At 52.3% G+C, this 20,845-nt stretch overlaps 1 protein-coding gene and 2 long non-coding RNA genes across 9 annotated transcripts in view; 1 reads left to right on the top strand and 2 right to left on the bottom strand.

Annotated features, from left to right (window-relative positions):
- The window catches only part of LOC140635301 (uncharacterized), a 16,153-nt gene extending 15,250 nt beyond the window's left edge, over window positions 1–903 (bottom strand). Inside the window, exon 1 of one of the 3 annotated variants that reach the window (XR_012032655.1) lies at window positions 666–903. This is a non-coding gene — a long non-coding RNA (uncharacterized lncRNA). The remainder of the gene's footprint in view (window positions 1–665) is intronic. The other 2 variants (XR_012032654.1, XR_012032656.1) reach the window with 2 other exon arrangements.
- Window positions 1–10,854, top strand: part of ATP8B2 (ATPase phospholipid transporting 8B2) — a 20,022-nt gene extending 9,168 nt beyond the window's left edge. For all 5 annotated transcript variants that reach the window (XM_072829655.1, XM_072829658.1, XM_072829654.1 and 2 more), the window contains 17 exons: window positions 242–438; window positions 2,349–2,557; window positions 3,216–3,259; window positions 3,545–3,710; window positions 3,820–4,008; window positions 4,157–4,272; window positions 4,358–4,522; window positions 4,608–4,719; window positions 4,821–4,926; window positions 5,012–5,156; window positions 5,304–5,487; window positions 5,577–5,800; window positions 5,956–6,039; window positions 6,330–6,575; window positions 6,721–6,859; window positions 8,657–8,787; window positions 9,040–10,854. In XM_072829655.1, the coding sequence (XP_072685756.1) occupies window positions 242–438; window positions 2,349–2,557; window positions 3,216–3,259; window positions 3,545–3,710; window positions 3,820–4,008; window positions 4,157–4,272; window positions 4,358–4,522; window positions 4,608–4,719; window positions 4,821–4,926; window positions 5,012–5,156; window positions 5,304–5,487; window positions 5,577–5,800; window positions 5,956–6,039; window positions 6,330–6,575; window positions 6,721–6,859; window positions 8,657–8,787; window positions 9,040–9,318 (2,736 nt within the window). In that variant the 3' untranslated portion in view covers window positions 9,319–10,854. The remainder of the gene's footprint in view (window positions 1–241; window positions 439–2,348; window positions 2,558–3,215; window positions 3,260–3,544; window positions 3,711–3,819; window positions 4,009–4,156; window positions 4,273–4,357; window positions 4,523–4,607; window positions 4,720–4,820; window positions 4,927–5,011; window positions 5,157–5,303; window positions 5,488–5,576; window positions 5,801–5,955; window positions 6,040–6,329; window positions 6,576–6,720; window positions 6,860–8,656; window positions 8,788–9,039) is intronic.
- Window positions 10,855–12,219: 1,365 nt separating this feature from the next.
- On the bottom strand, window positions 12,220–19,104 carry LOC140635302 (uncharacterized). The gene is made up of 3 exons (XR_012032657.1): window positions 18,645–19,104; window positions 13,845–14,025; window positions 12,220–12,997 (listed from the first exon to the last, which is right to left on the bottom strand). It is a non-coding gene; the product is annotated as an uncharacterized lncRNA (long non-coding RNA).
- Window positions 19,105–20,845: the final 1,741 nt, after the last annotated feature.

Raw genomic sequence — 20,845 nt, forward strand, 5'->3', positions numbered from 1 at the left:
TTTTGTTTTTTATTTTATTTTATTTTATGTTATTTTATGTTATTTTACTTTTTTTTCATGCCAGCATTTTATTTATTTATTTATTTATTTATTTATTTATTTATTTATTTTTTCATGCCAGCATTTTAAAGATGCCTGCGCTTTTGAGGATTTAGGGTATGAGTGCTGATCTTCAGGGGTGTGCTTGGTTTTGGGGGCTTCCTAAGTGGCAGCCTAGCCTCTGCTTCTCATTCCTCACCAGATTTTTGGATTCCTGGTGTGTATGGGGGTGATCCTGGCCATTGGCAATGCCATCTGGGAGCACGAGGTTGGGACGCGCTTCCAGGTTTACCTGCCCTGGGACGAGGCAGTGAACAGTGCCTTCTTCTCTGGCTTCCTCTCCTTTTGGTCTTACATCATCATCCTCAACACCGTTGTGCCCATATCGCTCTATGTCAGGTAAGCACTTGTTCTGCCCCGGGTCTCCCAAGGAGCCCAGGTGGTCCCTTGGCAGACTTTTCTGTGAAAACAAAACCTTTGGGCAAGAACCTGGAGCTCCTTTTTAGGCCTTAAGTATCTTGTACTCTGTTTATCTGTGTGTGGAGCAAGCTTCATCACGGTTTCCTGGCCCTTTGGACTGTATTAGAACCAAAACCATATCGATTTATGCAGTACATGTTGCTTACGTGCCAAATTTGTGCTGTGCCATCTGCAAAGACATGTTGAGGATGGGCCGCCTTCCCTCCAGGTGCTTCAGCCTCATAGAGAAATCTAAAACAAATCAGGAGCAAGTGCCCTGGGAGTCATTCTCCCTGTAGGCTAGTATGGAACATGAGGGGGTCACAGGTGTACAGGAGGGTGTCTGCCGTCACCAGCAGCGGGCTAGGAAGGAGGAGAGATGCCAACAGGGTGACACATGGTACCCCACATTCCCATTGTGACGTCACATGGGAGGCATGGAGTGGGAAGACCACCATTCCCTGGGTAGTTAATCAGGGAGGACTTCTTGGAAGAGATGACTGGGCTGGATGAAGTTGAAGGCATGGACATGGGACCCTAGGTATGGTCATTGTTTGGCAGCATCACAGAGCATGACTGGGCAGCTGAGCTGGTTCTTAATGATGCTCTGTCAGTGGACTTTGTATTTAGTAAGCCATTGAAAGATTCTTTTAAAAAAAAGTTCCAGGAATGCTTCAGGAAGTGTTGGCTGGCAGAGTGAGCAGCATGAACAGGGTCTAGGAGACACCGGGATGTCTGGGTACAGAGAATGTGAATGGGGCCTGGGCCTGTAAGCATAAGTGGGAGGGGAAAAGGGAAGACAGCCCCTTCCCTGTGTCCTTACCACATGGGAGGTGAGGGTGCCTGGTATGTGGCAAAGGAAGTCCTGTCTGGATGCTCGGGACTCTTGCCAAGGGCTCAGCGTCATTCACACAGCCTCCCCAGGTGCCCCCGTGGTCTCTCCACCACCCCACAGTCCTAGCACCCACAATGCTGGCCGCTGGCTCCCAGGCCACATGACCTTGGGAGGCCCAGGGCCACCGGAGTTCCTATCCTATCCTCATAGATGTTGTAGGGGAGGGGATGGGGGGCAGAGACTAGATTGGAGGACCTGGCGCTGGGAGACACAGGGTGGTCACTGCTGCCGTGGGTCTGCTATCTGACTTCCATCTTGGGCTTGCTGTTCATCCAGTGTCCGAGGTAGCCACTAAGCCTCTTGCCGAGTCTGATGAGGTTCCGGGCTGTGTTGGGGGTGAGCCACATACTGGGGGGAAGGTGCGGGGACCCCTCTTGGCAGCAAGCAGCATGCGGGATTCCAGGCTGCCCCTGGCTTGGTCTCCTTCCCAAGCAAGAGGACAGTGGACCTAGGCGTGGGGTCAGAGGGAAGTGCCGAGCTGGGTTGCCTGGGTTACTTCCCCCTGCGGTCAGTCCCATGTCCCCGTGTGGGGCCGCCCTGCACTGCGCCACAGGCCATGAGGGGCCAGGGCTCTCACCAGCTCTCGCTTCTCTTCCTTCCTTCACACACTTTCTCTTGTTTTCTCTGCATGGTTTCTGTGTTGTTAGTCCTGAGGTAAGACCCGGCCTGGTGCCTCGTGTGCAGCCCCCTCCCTGCTGTCCATCCCGTCTGTCTGCCTGCCCCAGGCCCCAGGCCCTCTGCACCTTCGTGTCTGGAGAGTCCCTGAGGGTCGGGCTCCGGGGCCGGAGGCACTCTCAGGGTCCCCTGGCCCTTCCCGCCCAGGTGTCCATGCCCGGGTGTCCCCTCCATCCATCCTGTCTCCCTCCCCAGGCAGGGCAGGGTGGCCTGTGGCAAAGGCCCATTGGGGGGCCCTCCTCTGCTCCTGCCTGGGCCTCACCACTGGTCCCCTGTGCAGTGTGGAAGTCATCCGCCTGGGCCACAGCTACTTCATCAATTGGGACAAGAAAATGTTTTGTGCGAAGAAGCGGACACCTGCTGAGGCACGCACCACCACCCTGAACGAGGAGCTGGGTCAGGTGGAGTATGTGTTTTCTGACAAGACGGGCACCCTCACCCAGAACATCATGGTCTTCAGCAAGTGCTCCATCAGCGGCCACAGCTACGGTAGGGCCGCGCTGACCCACGCTACCCCATTCCCCCCTGAGGGGCTCCCCCCCGAGGGGCTCCCCCCATATACAAGGGGCACCTGCGGTCACCTTGTCATTTGGGATTTGTTCCCTCCTGCTCGGGTCTGTGGGGCTGGGACCTCATGGGCTCTGTATCCCAGGGTCAGGATGCAGCGCAGAGTGCCTCCCCTTCCTCTGCTGACGCCCTGCCCCTGGTCTCAGCCCCGCAGCCGTGTAGGGCGGCATCGTGGCAAAGGGGGTGCTAGACCCTCCCCACCCTGCTGTTCAGTGCCCTTGGGAGTCTCTGGAATGTGACCGTGGTCTCCAGTGTGGCCTCGCAGCCGAGCCACGGGGTGTGTGAGGCCCAACTCCAAGGCAGACGGAGCTCCCTCAGTGCTAACCCGGGCCTGCGGCTAGCATGTGGGGTGAGGCCTACAGGGTGAGGGCATCCGAGGGGCCTGGGGTCCCAGCAGGAGAGCTGGTGGGGGTAGGGGGGGCCGTGAGTGGGGTTTTGAGGTCTGCAATGCAATCCTGTGACTGTGGCTCGGTGGTTGGGGTTGAGGGTTCCAGATGCCTGCAGGGATTCTATCCTAGAGGCTCCTCCCCAAGGCTCATAGCTCTGACGTGATGTCTCCTTCTGTCCTGGCTACGTGCAGGGGACGTGTTTGATGTCCTGGGACACAAGGCTGAATTGGGAGAGGTAAGGTCTGGCCTCCATAGTCACTCTGTGCCGACAATGCGGGGCACCCACCCAGTAACAGTGGGCATGGTAAGGAGGGGGGTGTTCTTTGATCCAGAAGTGGAGGCTGTTGGGAGAAATGTGTGTTTTCAGGAAGAACTGGTAGCAAAAGGGAGGATCTGGGGCCCGCAGAGCACAGGGTCCTGGGCTGTCCTCTGGAAGGGCAAGGAACAATAGGCAAGGACAGCCCTCCGCGGTGCAACCTGACGGCTCGGCCTCTGCTTGTTGCTCTCCTGACTTCTCTAGAGACCAGAGCCCGTCGACTTCTCCTTCAATCCCCTGGCCGACAAGAAGTTCTTATTTTGGGACTCTACACTCTTGGAGGCTGTCAAGATGGGGGACCCCCACACGCATGAGTTCTTCCGCCTCCTTTCTCTGTGTCATACTGTCATGTCAGAAGAAAAAAACGAAGGTGAGCCTAGGAGCTAGCTGGCACTGTCCCCAGTCTGGCAGGGGCTTCTTGGGCAGGACATGAGGCCCAGGCAGCTGCTAACACCGCTTGTGCCTTCCTCCCCACCCAGGGGAGCTGTACTACAAGGCTCAGTCCCCGGACGAGGGGGCCCTGGTCACCGCAGCCAGGAACTTCGGTTTTGTATTCCGCTCTCGCACCCCCAAAACCATCACTGTCCACGAGATGGGCACAGCCGTCACCTATCAGCTGCTGGCCATCCTGGACTTCAATAACATCCGCAAGCGGATGTCAGTCATCGGTGAGGCCAGGCCTGGCTGCGGGAGGTGTTTGGGGCAGCATAAAGGCCTGGGGTGGGTGAGGGGCTGGGTGGCCTTTGTTTGTGTTAGAGTGGGGGGTCTTTGCCTGCCTGAGTCTTTCTGGGTCTTTTCCCCATGCCGCGATCATAGTGCGCAATCCAGAAGGGAGGATCCGACTCTACTGCAAAGGGGCTGACACTCTCCTGCTGGACAGACTCCACCCGTCCACCCCGGAGCTGCTCAGCACCACCACGGACCACCTGAATGTAGGTGTGATGAGAGGCCTTGTGGTTCTGACCTCAGTGTCATGGGAGCTGGGGGAGACGGTGACCTTCTCGGCTCTGTCCCCAGGAGTATGCAGGGGAAGGGCTGAGGACCCTGGTTCTGGCCTACAAGGATCTGGATGAAGAGTATTATGGGGCGTGGGCCCAGAGGCGGCTGCAAGCCAGCCTGGCCCAGGACAGCCGGGAGGACAGGCTGGCCAGCGTGTACGAGGAGGTTGAGAGCGACATGGTGGTATGGGCCACACGGTGGGCCAAGGGTGGTCGTGGGGGGCTCACACCTGGGCCTCTTCTGCCTGGAACCCTTGTGGTATTTTCAGTTGCTGGGTGCAACAGCCATTGAGGACAAGCTTCAACAGGGGGTCCCGGAGACCATTGCCCTCCTGACGCTGGCCAACATCAAGATTTGGGTACTGACTGGAGATAAGCAAGGTGATTGCCCACTGGGGCAGAGGAAGCTGCATCTGGGCCCAGCCTGAGCCTAGGACCTAGGGCTGGAGGGCGTGCTGACCTCACTGTCTCTCTATTGGTAGAGACGGCCGTGAACATCGGCTATTCTTGCAAGATGCTGACGGATGACATGACAGAGGTGTTCGTGGTCACTGGCCACACTGTCCTGGAAGTACGGGAGGAGCTCAGGTAGATGGAGGCCTTGCAGGCGGACGTCCTGCGCTTCGAAGCCCCCGCTCGTCTGGAAGCCCACGGTGGCATTTCCCCTTCCCAGGAAAGCCCGGGAGAAGATGATGGATGCATCCCACTCGGTGGGAAACGGCTTCACTTGCCAGGAGAGGCGTTCGTCCGCCAAGCTCACCTCTGTCCTGGAGGCCGTGGCTGGCGAGTATGCTCTGGTCATCAATGGGCACAGCCTGGTGAGCATCCCCATGCTTCCTGCGGCACAGTCCTTCCAGAGCACGCTTCTCCCCACAGGGCCATTCGTCTTACCCTGTGCTTTCTGCCCTGACCTCAGTGGGGCCTACCCCGGGGAAGGTGGGGCTCTCTCAGGCTCTGTGTTCCAGGCCCATGCGTTGGAGGCAGACATGGAGCTGGAGTTTCTGGAGACGGCCTGTGCATGCAAAGCTGTCATCTGCTGCCGCGTGACCCCTCTGCAGAAGGCACAAGTGGTGGAGCTGGTTAAGAAACACAAGAAAGCCGTGACCCTCGCCATTGGGGATGGAGCCAACGATGTCAGCATGATCAAAAGTGAGTGTGGATTTGCAGGGCGGGGGCTGGGGAGGCTCTGCCCTGCTGGGGTGCTGGGTGTGGGATCCTCTGCGCTCTCGTCTCTGCAGCGGCTCACATTGGCGTGGGCATCAGTGGACAGGAGGGCATCCAGGCTGTGCTGGCCTCCGACTACTCCTTCTCCCAGTTCAAGTTCCTGCAGCGCCTCCTGCTGGTCCACGGGCGCTGGTCCTACCTGCGCATGTGCAAGTTCCTCTGCTATTTCTTCTACAAGAACTTTGCCTTCACCATGGTCCACTTCTGGTTTGGCTTCTTCTGCGGCTTCTCTGCCCAGGTATGGTGCCCACAGCCCACTGCTTGCCTGTCTGTGAGGGAGCAGAGACAGGCTCCAGATAATCCCTTAGGGCCCTGCATGCCCCTCAGCAGCCTTCTTTTGCCTGAAGAAGGAGTGTGTATTTACTCCTATCTTGCTCTCTGTTCTCTTCCCAGACTGTCTACGATCAGTATTTTATCACCCTTTATAACATCGTGTACACATCCCTTCCGGTCCTAGCCATGGGGGTCTTTGACCAGGTAAGGGACATGGAGGGAGGTCGGGGGGCCTGGGGGCAGGGATGGGCTGCTCTGGGGAGGAAGCACACAGACGGGGCCCAGGCAGGCCATGCTCCACACACAGGAGGCTGTGGCTGATGCTCCGGCTCAGCTGCAGCCGCCCTGTGACTTTCCTGGTTGCTGAACAAAGATGGATGGGGGGGCTTGAGGTTGGATCTCGCTATGAAAGAATTTGGGAAGGAGGCGGCCGGGGTGGGCTGTACCTTTAGCCCTCCTGAAGCCTCCTGGCCCGCCTGGCCCCCTGCATGCAGGACGTCCCTGAGCAACGGAGCATGGAGTACCCTAAGCTGTATGAACCAGGCCAGCTGAACCTGCTCTTCAACAAACGCCAATTCTTCATCTGCATTGCCCGAGGCATCTATACCTCCGTGCTCATGTTCTTCATCCCATATGGGGTGTTTGCTGAGGCTACTCGGGATGATGGTACCCAGCTAGCTGACTACCAGTCCTTTGCAGTCACTGTGGCTACTTCATTGGTCATCGTGGTCAGCGTGCAGGTATGAGGCAGACCAGGGCCTGCCCTCCCCTGGAAGGAGTAAGCCTCCTGTCCATGCGACCACCCTGGGCACTAAGTTCTCTTCCTGTTATGAGGAAGGGTTTGGGGGGGATGCTCTTTCTGCCTGTGACACCTGCTTTTCCCAGATTGGGCTGGACACAGGCTACTGGACAGCCATCAACCACTTCTTCATCTGGGGCAGCCTAGCTGTTTACTTCGCCATCCTCTTTGCCATGCACAGCAATGGGCTCTTCGATATGTTTCCAAACCAGTTCCGGTTTGTGGGTGAGTCCCTGTAGCTTCTTCTTGAATCAGTAGGGGCTGTTCTGTGATGAAGGGAGTCAGTAGCTCATTGGCATGTTGTGAGCATTTGTTCAGCCCTCCTCTCTGTCGGGGGTTCTGCAAGTGCTGCGGGCACGTCTGGGTGTCTGTGACCCAGACCTGGCCCTCAGAGGGCTCCCACGTCCACTAAAGTGAAGAAAGTCCTGCCAGGACATGGAAGTCAGGCTCAAAGGGAGGTCAAGTGGTAGCAGACCTCATGGTCAGCAAGACGACTGGTCGGGGTAGTCAGGGACAACCCCCAGGGAGGCCGCTGCCAGCAGAGCTAGGACAAGAGTCTGATTCCAGGCCAGAGAGCTGGAAGTGTAAGTGGGCTGGATGAGAGGCTAGAAAGCCAGGGAGTGGGAGGGGTCAGAATGCCAGGCTATCAGATTTCGATTGGTTTTACTAGGAGTTTTTGTTTGTTTTGAAGAAAGAGAGAGGATTAGTTTAGAAAGATGAATCTGATGGTCATTGAGGAGCTACCGTAGTGACTGGGCTTTCAGCCCTGGTGCTGGTGGGGCTGGAGGTGGTAGAGAGGGCCACTTGGGAGGCACAGTGTGTTGGATTTAGATCTGTTTGTCCATCCATTTGGTGAGTGGTTGGCACCTGCTGTATGCCCCCCCACTGTCCTGGGTGCTGGGGATGCAGTAGTTGACAGAGCAGGCTCTCCTCGCTCTCTTTGACTTTGTATTTCAGGGAGACAGAAGGGCAGTTTATGGATTAATAGGTGAAACGTCTAGAATTAATAAGTCTTATAGGGACACCTGGGTGGCTCAGTGGTTGAACACCTGCCTTCAGCTCAGGGTGTGATCCTGGGTCCTGGGATTGAGTCCCACGTTGGGCTGCCCATAGGGAGCCTGCTTCTCCCTCTGCCTGTGTCTCTGCTGCTCTCTGTGTCTCTCACAAATAAATAAATAAAAATCTTAAAAAAAAAAAAAAGTCTTATAAAAACCATTAAGCAGGGTAGATACAGGAGAGGAGTCAGGGAAGACCCTCCGAAGAGAGAGAACTTTGGTACAGAGAAATCTGAATAAAGAGGAAGAGTGAGCCTGGAAGAGGAAGCAGTAGAGGAGCTGGGGGGGCTTGCCTAGAGGTCCCTGTGGCAGAGGAGGGGTGTGTGGAGGCGGTCCCTGCTGCAGTGAAGCGGCGTGTGGAGGCGGGACGGAGGCGGGGCCGCGGCGGCGGAGGGGCTGTGGAGGCGGGGCCGCGCCGGAGGAGGAGTGTGTGGAGGAAGTGAGGTTCTAGGCTGGAGTTCAAAGGCAGGGCCTGGCTGGTTGGTGGGGTGGGGGGTGGGGGGTAAAAAGGGGTCCAGGTCCTTAACCCCTTGTTATTCAGGGTCAGAACTTTGAATTTTAATCTGAGTATGATAGGAAGCCATTGGAGGGTAATGTGCAAGAAGTGTCGGAAATCCATCTGTGACTTTTAAAGGACACTGAGGGTTTTCTGGGTGAGACGGCTCTGAGGGCAAAGGTGGAAAGTGGTGACCAGTTTGGAGGCTCAGATGGTGACCTGGACTTGGGGTGAGGGAGGCTGGAGCTGCACCACTTCCCCCGGGGAAGTTTGGACATGGAGCCCGGTGTTGTAGGAGGAATCAGGATTGACAAGGGGGTGACGGCAGGGACATCCAGGAAAGGAGATGAGCCCGAGATCCAGGGAGTCAGACATCTGGGGAGGAGGGAGGACTTGGGTATGGAGACGGGGCTAATAGGGCGCCCCTGGTCTGCCTGTGACCCCTTGGCCACTGGCTGCTTGCGTCCCCAGGCAATGCCCAGAACACCCTGGCCCAGCCCACTGTGTGGCTGACAATCACTCTCACCACGGTCGTCTGCATCATGCCTGTTGTCGCCTTCCGGTTCCTAAAGCTGAGTCTGAAGCCTGATCTCTCTGACACGGTGAGCAGTCGGGCCAAGGGATCTGGGGGACTGGGGACCAGGACGGGATGTCGCAGGGCCGCATGGCTGCATCTTCTTGGCTGTGGGAGCCTGCGTGTTGACAGGGTCACCTGCTGTTTGTGGGCCCATCACCTGTGCGGCCCTAGTGATTCTCATCCCAGAGGCTCTGGGGTCCAGCCCATAATGTCCGCCCCATCACCATCACTGTCACCATCACCGACGTGGCCCTGTCTCCTGCGCTTCCCCCACCAGGTCCGCTATACCCAGCTGGTGAGAAAGAAGCAGAAGGCCCAGCACCGATGCCTGCGGCGGGTGGGCCGCACCAGTTCACGTCGCTCGGGCTACGCCTTCTCCCACCAGGAGGGCTTCGGGGAGCTCATTATGTCAGGCAAGAACATGCGGCTCAGCTCCTTGGCACTGGCCAGCTTTGCCACGCGCTCCAGCTCCAACTGGATAGAGAGCCTGCGCAGGAAGAAGAGTGACAGTGCCAGCAGCCCCTGCAGTGCGGCAGACAAGCCTCTCAAGGAGTGACGGTGACCGCGGGGCGGTCCAGCCGTGAGGGGCCAGCTACTTGGGACTGCAGGCCCCCAGCCATGCTCGCATCCCTCCCTGCAGACTGTCCCATCAGCATCTCCGGGCGGGGGGGCCGGGAGACAGGGGGCCCAAGGGCAGTGCAGAGGCAAGGCCAGCAGGAGCCACCTTGGGAAGGGATCAGATGTGGAATCCAAACCGGGAAGAGATTGAGATTGGTCTGCCCCTGCCCTGCCTGGAGCCCCTGGGGAGACTGTAATCTCTGTATTTTTTTACTCCCACTCCCCAGAGGGGCCAAGAGCCCCTGTTCCTGAATCACACAAGAATGTATCCTGCCGGGAAGCCAGCGGCCTGCTGGGGCCTGTGGGCCCCTCATGTTGTCTATGTCTCTCCTTGATTTGTGGTCGTGTCCAGTTTGGTTTTGTGTTTTTTATTTGGCAAGAGGAGGGGGCCTCTGAACGACTTCTGTGTTGTGGGAAGAGGAACCTGGCCCCCAGGAGCGCCCCACCAGGCTGGATGGCGGGACTTGAGATCCCGATGCTCAGGGGCACTTCCATCCAGCTGCAGAGCCCTCTATTGGGTCTGGCTGAGGTGGGATGCACTGTCCCCCTGATAGGCTGACTCCCTCCTCAGCTTGAGGGGGATGTGCTGTTCCTTCCCCTGACACAAGTATCAGTCCCTGGACCCATGAGTCCTGCTGGTTTCGGGCTCCCCGTCATTTTCACTGAGCTGGGTGTAAGATGCAGTCCAAAAAAAGAGATTCTGTTCATTTTAGATGTGGATCTGGGTTCATCAGCAGAGTGTATCTGTCTTCCCTCCTCCATTTGGCATGTTCCTGCACTGAACAAGTGGAACCCAGCCCTCCGGGCCCAGCATGGTCCAGGCAGCAGGCAGTGGTGTGGAGGAGGAGGGGGATGAGGCGAGGCAGGACCCGCTGGCTGGCTTCCATGGGGTTGGGGGCTGGGGTAGCAGTGCCTGGTAGGGTCCAATGTGGCTGTCCTTTCTCCCCACCATTTACACCCCAAATGAGGCTTCTCTTGAGTTAGTTGTTACCAGTTCAGTGTTGGTAGTATGGGGGGTGCTAAGGACTGGTACGGAGTGGGGAGAGCTGTGCAGGTGTCCTGTGGGAGCCTCCAGGGAGGTGGGCCAGGTGGGGGGGTGGGGAGAGGTGGGCAGGGGAAGCTTGACAGGGAAGTCCCTTTGGCCACACAGTTTACAAACCCAACATCATGTCTGTTTGTGTGTCTCTCAAGGTGAGAGTCTGATTTTTATACCAAAGAGGAAATGATTTTTTTTCATATTTGATTTGTCTATATTATATAAATATATAAATATATATATATATACAGCTATATATATATTATTTTTTTGGTTCTCTCTCATTTTTTAGCGAGGGAGGCAGTACCAAGTTGCATTGAGCTGTAATTAAGGAACATTCTGTATAATTTATGACACATTTCTATACTTGCAAGAATTCTATCATTTTATGGACATAAGAGAAAAAATGCCTTTTTATAAAATTCCAGTTTCTGAGAAGTGTGCAATTTGTCTCTTTTCTAATATTTAATTAAGGCTGGTGGTAAATGCAAAGACAAACTTTTTAAAGTGGAATTAAGTGGGTAGATCTATGTTGAGGTGGAGAAAATGGTCTGGCTGGTCTCTGCACACTGCCTGGGATGGAGTCTCAGTTGGACAGCGGAGCAGTGAGCAGACCTGGGCACTCTGTTTGGATGACGGCTTTCACGATTAGGGCCTCGAACTGTTTGCTTTTGCAAATAAGTCCTCCACACAGTCCTAACACAGCCAGATGGGTGGGGAAAGAACCAGGTAAATACTGTATGTTGACTTTTTACCCTGACATCGTGCTTTTCCCACTGGCACTGGCCTCCTAGCCTCGCATCTTCCTGGCTTTTCACAGAAGTGAATGTTGAGGAGCCTAAGTTAATTTCAGATTCACAGATAATGTGAACTTTGTGGCATGGAAGGGGGGCACCATGTCCCAGGATGGCTGGGGGCTGCTGCTGGTCTCCAACCACCCCCCAGCCCGGCCACCCCTGACCTGGCCAGTCTTTTCAATCACTGACTATCTTTCTTCTCTATGATGGAGTTCCGAGCAGGTACCAGGCTGGAGGGGAGATGTGGAGACAAGATGAGTGTCTTGGGGGCCAGGACAGGTGAAGCACCACACAGCCCTGAACACAGCGGGGCACCTGCCTGCAGCCTGTCCCCCGCCTCCTTCCTGAACCCCCAGGACATGGAAACAGGCCATAATTCCCTGATGTTGATGGCTCACAACTTCCTTCTCCCTGTGGACCAAAAGAGTGCTGCCCCTCCCTCCCCCAGTGACAGAGCCCCTCTGCCTCTGCCCCTAGTGCTGACCTACCAGGGGCCTCAGGGAAGAGGAGAGATGACCCACCATGGAGGGGTGGTCTCCCTGCACCTGGGTGAACGGAGACCGCCCTCGCCGGGCCCTACTGTGAAAGCCCTCTGACATTCTGCCCTCCACTGCCCAGTCAGGGATGCCTTTCACAGTGAACATGCTTGTGTGGGGGACTCCCCCCAGCTCCCCCTTAGCCTCCCACTTCCCTGCATGCGGTCTGACCCCCCTATTCCCACCGTCCCCCAGGGCTTCCCAGACTTTGTGGATGAGTCTGGGCACCCCGTGTCCCCAGGAGCGGTGTACCCCCCAGATTTCAGTCCAGGGTTTGACCGTCCTTTCCCCAGCACTCCCACCACACGATGACCTCCTGCCTCTGCTGCTTGCTGGCCTCCACTGTGACCGCCCCTTTGAGGCTGTGGTCCCCCCCCACAGGCTGTGGTCCCCCCAGCCTCTCCCCCGCTGGGGCTTCCTATATCTGCTCTGCTGAGCTGTGGCAGACCAACCACCCCGAGTTGGGGAGAAGAGGGCAGCCCCCACTGTACTGCTTCTCCAATTTCACCCTTTGCCTCCGCTCCCTCAGCACCCCCTGCCCCCCTGCCTTTGTGTTCTCTTGCCTAAATGCTTTCCCTAACTGCTAGCATCACCTTTGATCTTCGTGTGGCCACCCAGAATGTCTAGGCCTGATCTTACTTGGCCAGCCTCTTCCTTTTTTTTTTTTTTTTAGATCTCTTGTGACGTCCCTACTGCTCCTCCTGCTCCTCTTGGCCAAGGCTCCATCTGGCTCTGAGCTCTTCTGGTTTGGTCAAGGTCCTCAGGTGCCAGCCACTGAACCCTGTGGTTTATATGAGATTTGGGAGATCATGATCATTACTGCCAGATTGGGTTTCTGTCCCCTCACCCCACTTGCTGGACCTCAGTACCCACCTCTCCATTGGCCCTCTCCCCATGGGTCACCCACCCGCTCCTCATATTCAACATGGAACATGATCCTCCTCAATATCTGCTCCCCCTGCCGCACCCGCACTTCAGTGGGCGGGATACCATTTAGTCATGAGTACCAGGCCCAAGAGTCTCTCTGACATCCTGCCCTTCACTGCCCAGCCAGGGACGCCTTCCACAGTGAACATGCTTGTGTGGAGGACACAAGGAGAGCCCCCAGCCTCTGCTCTGGTGCCACCATGCTCCGTGTGATACATGTCGCCCTCCTTGATGCACAGCACGGGGATGAGTCCAAGTGTGATGTCTTAAGCTGCTAGTCCTGGGGTGTGAGCCAGTCAGCGTCAGGACAGCTCCGTGGCCCTGAAGGAGATAAAGCCTTCTGCAAGGAGAGCTCTGTCCTACTGCCTGCCCAGGCCCTGCAGGGGCGGGGAGAGCTCGCTGGAGCGGACAAGCCAGTGGCTCCAGGTCAGCAGGAGCGGGATTGCTGATGAAAACCCAGGCCTGGGCCTGCAGTGGCCTCTCGGAAGGAGCTGCTGTTGGCAGCATCCCTGTGGTGGCAGCTGGGCCAGGGGCCACGGGAGGGGCTGAACTCTCCGTCTTATCTCTGTTTTCAGAACAAAGTCGGGAAGCCTACACCCATGGCCTACCATTGTTTGAGGAGGGGTTTGCTGGGAGCTGAGGCCTGAGGTCAGTGAAGGCAGGGGTGGGGCAGCTGTGGGTCTGGTGAAAGGAGAGCCAGCCCTCCTCTGGTGCTGGTCCTCTGTGAAGCACCACATCCGGACACTGGCCTTCCGCCTGCCCTCTGGGGCTTCCAGCTCCCGCTGGTTGGGGACAGCTGCCATGCTAGCAGGATGGGTTGACAGAGGGAGGCTTCATCTCTCTGGGTTGACAGAGGGAGGCTTTCCCAAACATTTCTGGGAGCTGGGATGTTAAAACTCTTAAAGGTGCTGTCCCTTAAGAGATGAGTGTTGGACAGAGAACACCGGGGTCCCCTGGGCTGAAGATTCTGAAGAAATTGTCCACCCTGCCATGACTGGGGGGCTGGAGACAGCCTGAGAAGGACTCTCTCGCTATCCCCCAGGGCCTGGCAGTGACTTGTGTGGGCCGGAGTGTGGGACATGTGGGACACTGGGCCATGGGACATCGGGGGGAATTGTGGTCCTGCAAGGGTGAGGAGGGGGCTGTGGGGCATGCCCTCCCCACTCACCAGCCACAGCACTGGGTGCCTCCTACGGGAACGTGCTGGGTGCAGAGCACTGGTTAGAGGGGTCCTGGGTCAGCGGCTGCTCCCCAGGCAGGGAAAGGCCCTTAAGGTGGCTTTGCTGGAGCTGGAGCTTGGTCTTTACTGGAGCAGAAGGGACAACTCCCAGAAAAGCAGAAACTCGGCTCTGTGAAGATATAAAGGACATAGGGAGACTACAGTAGACCTGCTCAACCACTGGTGACGGTCACTGTCTAGGTCTAACCTCATGCTGAGAAGGGGAAGACATAGTCCTTGACCTTGTCCCTGGAACTAGCATGGGAGGAGGGGCCAACCCGTCCTGTCTGATGTTCTGCAATATCTCGAGTGGTAGTTCTTTCTTTTTAAAAAATTTTTAAATTAAAAAAAAATTTTTTTTAAGATTTATTTATTTATTTATTCATAAGAAACACACACAGAGAGAGGTAGAGACACAGGCAGAGGGAGAAGCAGGCTCCATGTAAGGAGCCTGATGTGGGACTCGATCCTGGGTCTCCAGGATCACACCCTGGGCTGCAGGCGGTGCTAAACCGCTGCACCACCGGGGCTGCCCCTCCAAATTTTTTTAATTTAAATTCAGTTAGCGAACATATAGTACATCATTAGTTTCAGATGTAGTATTCAATAATTTAGTAGTTGTGTATAACACCCAGTGCTCTTCACATCATGTGCCCTCCATAATGCTTATCACCCAATTTCTTTCTTTTAAGATTTTATCCATTTATTTGACACAGAGAGAGCGCACACAAGCAGGGGACGCAGCAGAGGAAGAGGGAGAAGCAGGCTCCCCACTGAGCAGGGAGCCCAATGTGCAGCTCCATCTCAGGACCCTGAGATCATGATCTGAGCTGACTGAGCCACCCAGGTACCCCTCTTTTTTTTTTAGATTTTAAAATATATCTATATATGTATATATGTGTATATATGTACATATATATATATATATATAGAGAGAGAGAGAGAGAGAGAGTACACGCATGAGTGGAGGGGCAGAGGGAGAGGGAAAGGGACAAGCAAACTCTGCTGAGCTGGAGCCCAACTCTGGGCCTGATCTCAGGACAGCAGAAGGAGAGGAAAGCAGAGACCCCTGAGTCGGCTCAGGCTATTCTGGCAGACAATGCCAGAGCCAGCAATGGTGCTTCTGGTGAATGTTTCCAATCTGTGACGGATGGATACTTCTGTAAAATAACAGCGTTTTATTAGTATTGGTACTAGCACTACAGTATGATACTAGCATTATTGGAAAAAAGGAAAATGATCAGGAGCTTGGGTGTTACAGCAAAGGGGAATTGCAATAAAATTCCATGTAAGAGTCTTCTTGCTTTTATTTATTTTATTTTATTTTTTTAAGATTTATTTATTTATTTGTGATAGACATACAGAGAGAGGCAGAGACACAGGCAGAGGGAGAAGCAGGCTCCACGCAGGGAGCCTGATGTGGGACTCGATCCCGGGTCTCCAGGATCATGCTCTGGGCTGAAGGCAGGCACTAAACCACTAAGCCACCCAGGGATCCCCCGTCTTCTTGCTTTTAATATTCTTTCTTTTTCACTGTATTCTGCCATTTTAATTACCATATGTCTTGGAATGGATCTGCTTCTGTTAGGGGTTTTCTTTTCTTTTTGTTGGAGGTTTTCTTTCTTTTTTTTATTTTTATTTTAGATTTTATTTATTTATCCACGAGACACACACACACACACACACACACACACACAGAGGTAAAGACACAGGCAGAGGGAGAAGCAGGCTCCATGCACCGGGAGCCCAACGTGGGACTCAATCCCAGGTCTCCAGGATCACACCCTGGGCTGAAGGCGGCGCTAAACCGCTGAGCCACCCGGGGCTGCCCCTGTTGGAGGTTTTCTGTGCCTCCTGGATCTGGATATCTGTTTCCTTCTTCAGATTAGAGAAGTTTTCACCTATTAGTTCTAATACATCCCTTGCCCACTTTTCTGTCTCTTCTTCTTCTGGGATTCCTATCTTATAGATGTGACTATGTTAGATGGAGTCTCTGAGTTCCCTAAGCCTATTCTCGTTTTGTGTAATTCTTTTTTTCTCTTTTGCTGAGCTTTCCAGTACTCTGTCTTCTAGATCATGGACTCCTTCCTCTGCTTCTTCCAGCCTGCTGTCCGTTCCATCAAGCATGTTCTCATTTTATTTATCAAGACCTTTTTCTCTGCTCTTTATTCCTTTTTTTTTTGAAGATTTTATTTATTTGTTTGTTTATTTATTTATTTATGAGAAACACAGAGAGAGAGGCAGAGACACAGGCAGAGGGAGAAGCAGGCTCCATGTAGGGAGCCTGATGTGGGACTCGATCCTAGGACTCCAGGATCACACCCTGAGTCAAAGGCAGGTCCTCAACTGCTGAGTCACCCAGGTATCCCTGCTCTTTATTCCTTATGTCTGTATTGATGGTCTCCCTGATGCTTTCTACCCTATTCTCAAGTCCAGACAGTATCTTTATGATCATTACTTATTTTTTTACTTATATCTGTTTCACTCAGATCTCTAGCAGCGGTCTTGTCCTGTTCTTTCATTTGGGATACAGTCCTCTGTCTTCTCATTTTGTCTAAGTGTCTGCCTGTTTCTTTGTTGGGAAAGCCAGCCAGGTCTCCTGCTGTTGGAGGTCAGGGCCTTGTGAAGTAGAGGTCCTGGTTTCCCTGCTGTAGAGTATCTCCTGTTCCCCAGGCCTGAGCTTCCAGGAGTGTCTCTGATGTGTGCTGCCAGTGCTCTGCTGCTGTGTCCAGGCCATTCTCTCCCTCAGGCCAGCCATCTGCAGAGGCTCTCTCTGCCTGAGGTGAGCAGTGTTGGACACTGGCCCAAATGTGGCAACTTTTAAACTAGGTGTACTCTGGTCTACTTGTAAGATGAAACTTGAGCCACCAATGCTGGAACAGAGAGGCCTCACAAAACTCTAGGAAGGCTGGGAGAGGAGGTATGGGCAGGGTTTCCTGCTGGTGTTCTGGGGGAAGGGATGTGCTGTGCTGGGACTGAGGCAAGTGTGAGGAGGAGTGGTAGTTCCACCAGAGCATAAGGGGACAGGGCTTGATAAAAGCAAGTGAGGCAGTGAGTGACCCCTGTGCTTATGCTGAGGGCGCTGAGGACTGGGGAGGGAAATGGCACTTCCCAGCTCTCTATTCCCGGAGGGGTCTCTGTGAATGCTGCCCCTCTGGGACACAGTTGGAGAACAGCAGATAATCTCCCCACTGTGTGCCCCAGATATTCCTCAGATCACTGTTTCCATGCTACATGTCCATGGGCCATTTGCTCTGCCTTCTCTCCTGGAGCAGTACGAACTCCAGTGCAGCTCTCTGTGGACCTGTAAACTCGAGGCTTTAAGTCCTATTAGTTGCAAGAACTCATGAAATTCGGCCCCTCTCACCTTCTGCTTCCCAAGCCAGTTGCTATTGGGAATCATTTTCCCTCTGTTCTCCCCTGCGCACTGGTCAGTTTCTCACCCTTCTCTGTGACTGTGGCTCCTTCCCCACCAAGCAGCCATTGTCTTGGCACTTGCTACCTTCATCAGGGTGGCCTCTTCTCCGCTTTCACTTGTGGAGTTTATTCTGCCAGACTCGAGGTAGATTCTGGAGTATTTAGGATTTGATAGTTATCCAGCTCTATTGGTGAGACTAGATAAACCTAGGGTCCTCTTACTCTGCCGCCATCTTGTGATAACATTTCTAAATGCGTATTTCAAGTTCTATACTTAGCACAAGGAGGATCGGCAACAAGCAGTTTGTGACTTGGTAGTTAGAAGGCCACACTCTGAGTAGCTTTAGGAGGAATCAATGAGGGCAGCCCGGGTGGCTCAGCGGTTTAGCACTGCCTGCAGCCCTCAGTGTGATCCTGGAGACCCAGGATCGAGTCCCACGTCGGGCTCCCAGCATGGAGCCTGCTTCTCCCTCTGCCTGTGTCTCTGCCTCTCTTTCTCTCTCTCTCTGTCACAAATAAATAAATAAAATCTTAAAAAAAAATAGAAGGAATCAATGAGGCTCTAGGAAGGCAAGTTCATAGGCTCTCTGATGTGTTGTTTTGTGGAGGGGAGACCAGGTGACAACTATGGTGGTAGAGCAATGCTGGTCTTGAACTCATGACCCTGAGATCAAGAGTTGGATGCTTAACTGACTGAGCCAGAGAGGTGCCCCCAAAATAAAATCTTAAAAAAAAAAAATTACAAGATAGATCAATCTTTTTATGTACAAAAAAGAGAATATTTAATTTTAAATTTATTTTTATTTTTTGAACATTTTATTGATATTGTTTTATTTATTTATTTATTGATATGGTTTTAAATTCCACATTTAAGAAATTATCACTTCTTGGGATCCCTGGGTGGCGCAGCGGTTTGGCGCCTGCCTTTGGCCCAGGGCACGATCCTGGAGACCCGGGATCGAATCCCACGTTGGGCTCCCGGTGCATGGAGCCTGCTTCTCCCTCTCCCTGTGTCTCTGCCTCTCTCTCCCTCTCTGTGTCTCTCATGAATAAATAAATAAAAAAAAATAAAAATAAAAAATAAAAATTAAAAAAAAAAAAGAAATTATCACTTCTTGAGTTCTATATGAAAAAAATAATATTTGCAATTATCTAAAAATGCTATTAAAATAGTTTTCCATTTTCCAACTATGTAATGTCTAATTTTGTTTGGCATAGAAGTTACAACGTACCGAAACTTATAGGATGCAGATAAAGTCATGCTTAGAGAGAAATGTATAGCTTTAAATGCATGTTAGGGATCCCTGGGTGGCTTAGAAGTTGAGCGTCTACCTTCAGCTCAGGGATGATCCTGGAGTCCAGGGATGGAGTCCCACACTGGGCTTCCTGCATGGAGCCTGCTTCTCCCTCTGTCTGTGTTGCTGCCTTTCTCGCATGCGCTGTTTCTCATGAATAAATAAATAAAATCTTTAAAAAAGAAGTTATAAATGCATATGTTAGAAAAGTAGGCTAAAAATTAATAATATAATAAATAATTTTCAAGATTTGAAAAAAAAAACAAAGAACATAGGAGGAAGGAAATAGCAAATCTAAGAATGAAAATTAATGAAATAAAAACCAAACATGTAATAGTATGAATCAACAAAACAAAAGTTGTTTTTTTGAAGGACTACTAAAATTGATGATCTCCCCCCAGCCAAGACTGATAAAATTTTTTCTAATTTTTTAAAAGATTTATTTATTTATTTATGATAGACACACACACACTGAGAGAGAGAGAGAGAGAGAGAGAGAGAGAGAGAGGCAGAGACACAGGCAGATGGAGAAGCAGGCTCCATGCCGGGTGCCCAACGTGGGACTCATTCCTGGGACTCCAGGATCGCACCCTGGGCCAAAGGCAGGCGTCAAACCACTGAGCCACCCAGGGATCCCCAAGACTGATAAAAATTTTTGAAAAAAGGCATATATTGCCAAAAATCAAGAATGAAAAGGGAAATAGCATGATAGATATTAAGAGGATAACAAGAAGGGGCACCTGGGTGGCTCAGTGGGTTAAGTGTCTGCCTTCGTCTCAGGTCATGATCCTGGTGTCCTGAGATCAAGTCCCATGTCAGGCTCCCTCCTTGGTGGGGAGTCTACTTCTCCCTCTCCCTCTGTCACTCTCCCTATACCTGTACTCTCTCTCTCTGCCAAATAAATAAAAAAAGTCTTTAAAAAATAAATTAATTTAAAAAAGTAAATAAATAGTGCCAGTACAATTGGATATACATGGAAACAATAAATACCCTTACCTTACACCACATACAAAACATTAATAGAAAATAAATCAGAGGTACCTAGCTGGCTCAGTTGGTAGAGCATGTGACTTTTAATCTCAGGGTCATGAGTTCAGGTGCCATACTGGGTGTGGAGTCTACTTAAAAAAAAAAAAATCATAGGCTAAAATATAAAAGGTATGACTATAAAACTTCTAGAAGAAAACAATGACTAATTTTATGACCTTGAGTTAGGAAGAGGTTTCTTAAACAAGGTATAAAATATATTAACCAAAAAATTAAAACATCAACACAATAAGCTATAAATTTTAATAAAACAAAGAACTTCAGTTTACCAAAATACATCATAAAAAGAGAAAAGGTGCATTCTCTGAAAACATGTTTGGATTATACATACCCAACAAAATGATTTACATCAGGCCACATAAAAAACTGCAAATAAATAAGGGAACAGAAAAATAATCCAATTTAAAAACGAGCATAAGACCTGACTGGGCATTTCAAAGAAGATGATATCCAAAGAAATAATAAACATACAAACATGTTTACCAATAAAGGAATGTAAATTATTATTTTTTAAAGATTTTATTTATTTATTCATGAGAAACAGAGAGAGAGGCAGAGACACTGGCAGAGGTTAGAAGCAGGCTCCACGCAGGGAGCCTGATGTAGGACTCCATCCCGGGTCTCCAGGATCATGCCCCGGGCCAAAGGTGTCGCTAAACCGCAGAGCCACCCAGGCTGCCCTAGGGGAATGTAAATTAAAACCACAGCTAAATACCGCTACATGTGTACAAAAAGGGCTAGAGTGAGTCAGAGTGGCCACAGCAGGTGTTGACAACGATGTGAAGTTAACTGTAACTCTCATGTCTTGATGATAGGATTGGACATTGGTTCATGGTAAACTGTTTGGCAATATTTATTACTACCAACTACAGCTAAATGTATGCCCACCCTATGACCAGAAAATCCACTGCAGGTGAGAGAAATGTGTGCATATATATCCATCAAAAGATGTATGTACAAGGAGTGCCCGGCTGGCTCAATTGGTTGGGTGTCTGCCTTTGATTTAGATCATGATCTCGGGGTCCTGGGATCAAGCCCCAAGTCCTTGGCTCCCTGCTCAGTAGGGAGTCTGCTTCTCCCTCTCTTTCTGTCCCTCTTCCCTGCTCATACTTTCACTTTCTCTCTCTCAAATTAATAAATAAAAAATCTTGGGGCACCTGGGTGATTCAGTGGTTGAGCATCTGCCTCTGG

This window comes from Canis lupus, chromosome 6 (assembly GCF_048164855.1).
Source record: "Canis lupus baileyi chromosome 6, mCanLup2.hap1, whole genome shotgun sequence".
NCBI lineage: Eukaryota > Metazoa > Chordata > Mammalia > Carnivora > Canidae > Canis > Canis lupus.